The 924-nt window shown below is 26.7% G+C and overlaps 1 protein-coding gene across 1 annotated transcript; it reads left to right on the forward strand.

Moving 5' to 3' along the window:
• Nucleotides 1-422: 422 nt before the first annotated feature.
• Nucleotides 423-583, forward strand: LOAG_16047 (hypothetical protein; the record flags this gene model as incomplete). The annotated part of the gene is made up of 1 exon (XM_003151535.1): nt 423-583. A coding segment is annotated over one exon (159 nt), but the record flags the coding sequence as incomplete, so codon positions are not given.
• Between the last annotated feature and the right edge of the window lie 341 nt (nt 584-924).

The following is a 924-nucleotide window of genomic DNA, read 5'->3' on the forward strand; positions in this document are numbered from 1 at the left end:
TATTCGTCCATTTATTTACTCATTTAATTTATTTATTTATTTATATGTACTACCATTCATCTTCCTTTACTGATTTCTTTCGAGAAAGAAAAATGAATGCAGTAGTGATATAATATCATTGATCTCTTTAGCTATCAACTTTATCGAATGTGTAAGATATTGGTGATAACTTTAGGATGAATAAAGTAATTAGAAATTAAAACAAAAATTAAGTTTAATTTTACAATTATCCATCATTCACTGAAATATTTTCAAAATAATTTTTCAATAGAATGAACGAATAAATGGACATGGTTGTCAATTTAATGTCACATTTAATGAAATCTAACTTGCCAATCCAATTAATCTGAAATAGTCTAAGCTGTGAGTTTTGTTTAATAATTTTAATTTTGTTGGCATAAAATTTTTATTGTTGCAGTGTCATGATATTCCTCACTGAACAAATTCCATCATTTTGTTCATCGCTACAGGATATTTGCGACGAATGCTACTGTTACTGTTTTGATATTGAAGAAGATTCTGGTAGTATTTACTATATACCAACCGGAGGTCGTACTACTTCGCAACTTGACAGCTTAACAAAGTTTGTCTTCGATAAAATTAATCAAATCAATAAACTTAGATGAATTAATCAGATCTTATAAGTCAACTTTCTCAGTTAATTTATCAAATCTGATTAATTTATCTGAACAAAAGGGAATTCATCAGTTATTAAAGTTTTGAAATGATTTGAACCAAAGATTGAGTTAAAAATAACTTAGCTTATGGAATGGATTAGATCAAAAATCAAATGGATTAAAGAAAATGAATGGGACATTAAAGTTGATGTTCCGAATATGAATACCGGATTATGCATAAATTAGATCTTTGTTACTGATTGACATTTGCTCTGACTGACAAAAAAAAAGAAAAAATTAAAAATAA

Source organism: Loa loa, assembly GCF_000183805.2.
Source record: "Loa loa unplaced genomic scaffold supercont3.3740, whole genome shotgun sequence".
Taxonomy (NCBI): Eukaryota; Metazoa; Nematoda; class Chromadorea; order Rhabditida; family Onchocercidae; genus Loa; species Loa loa.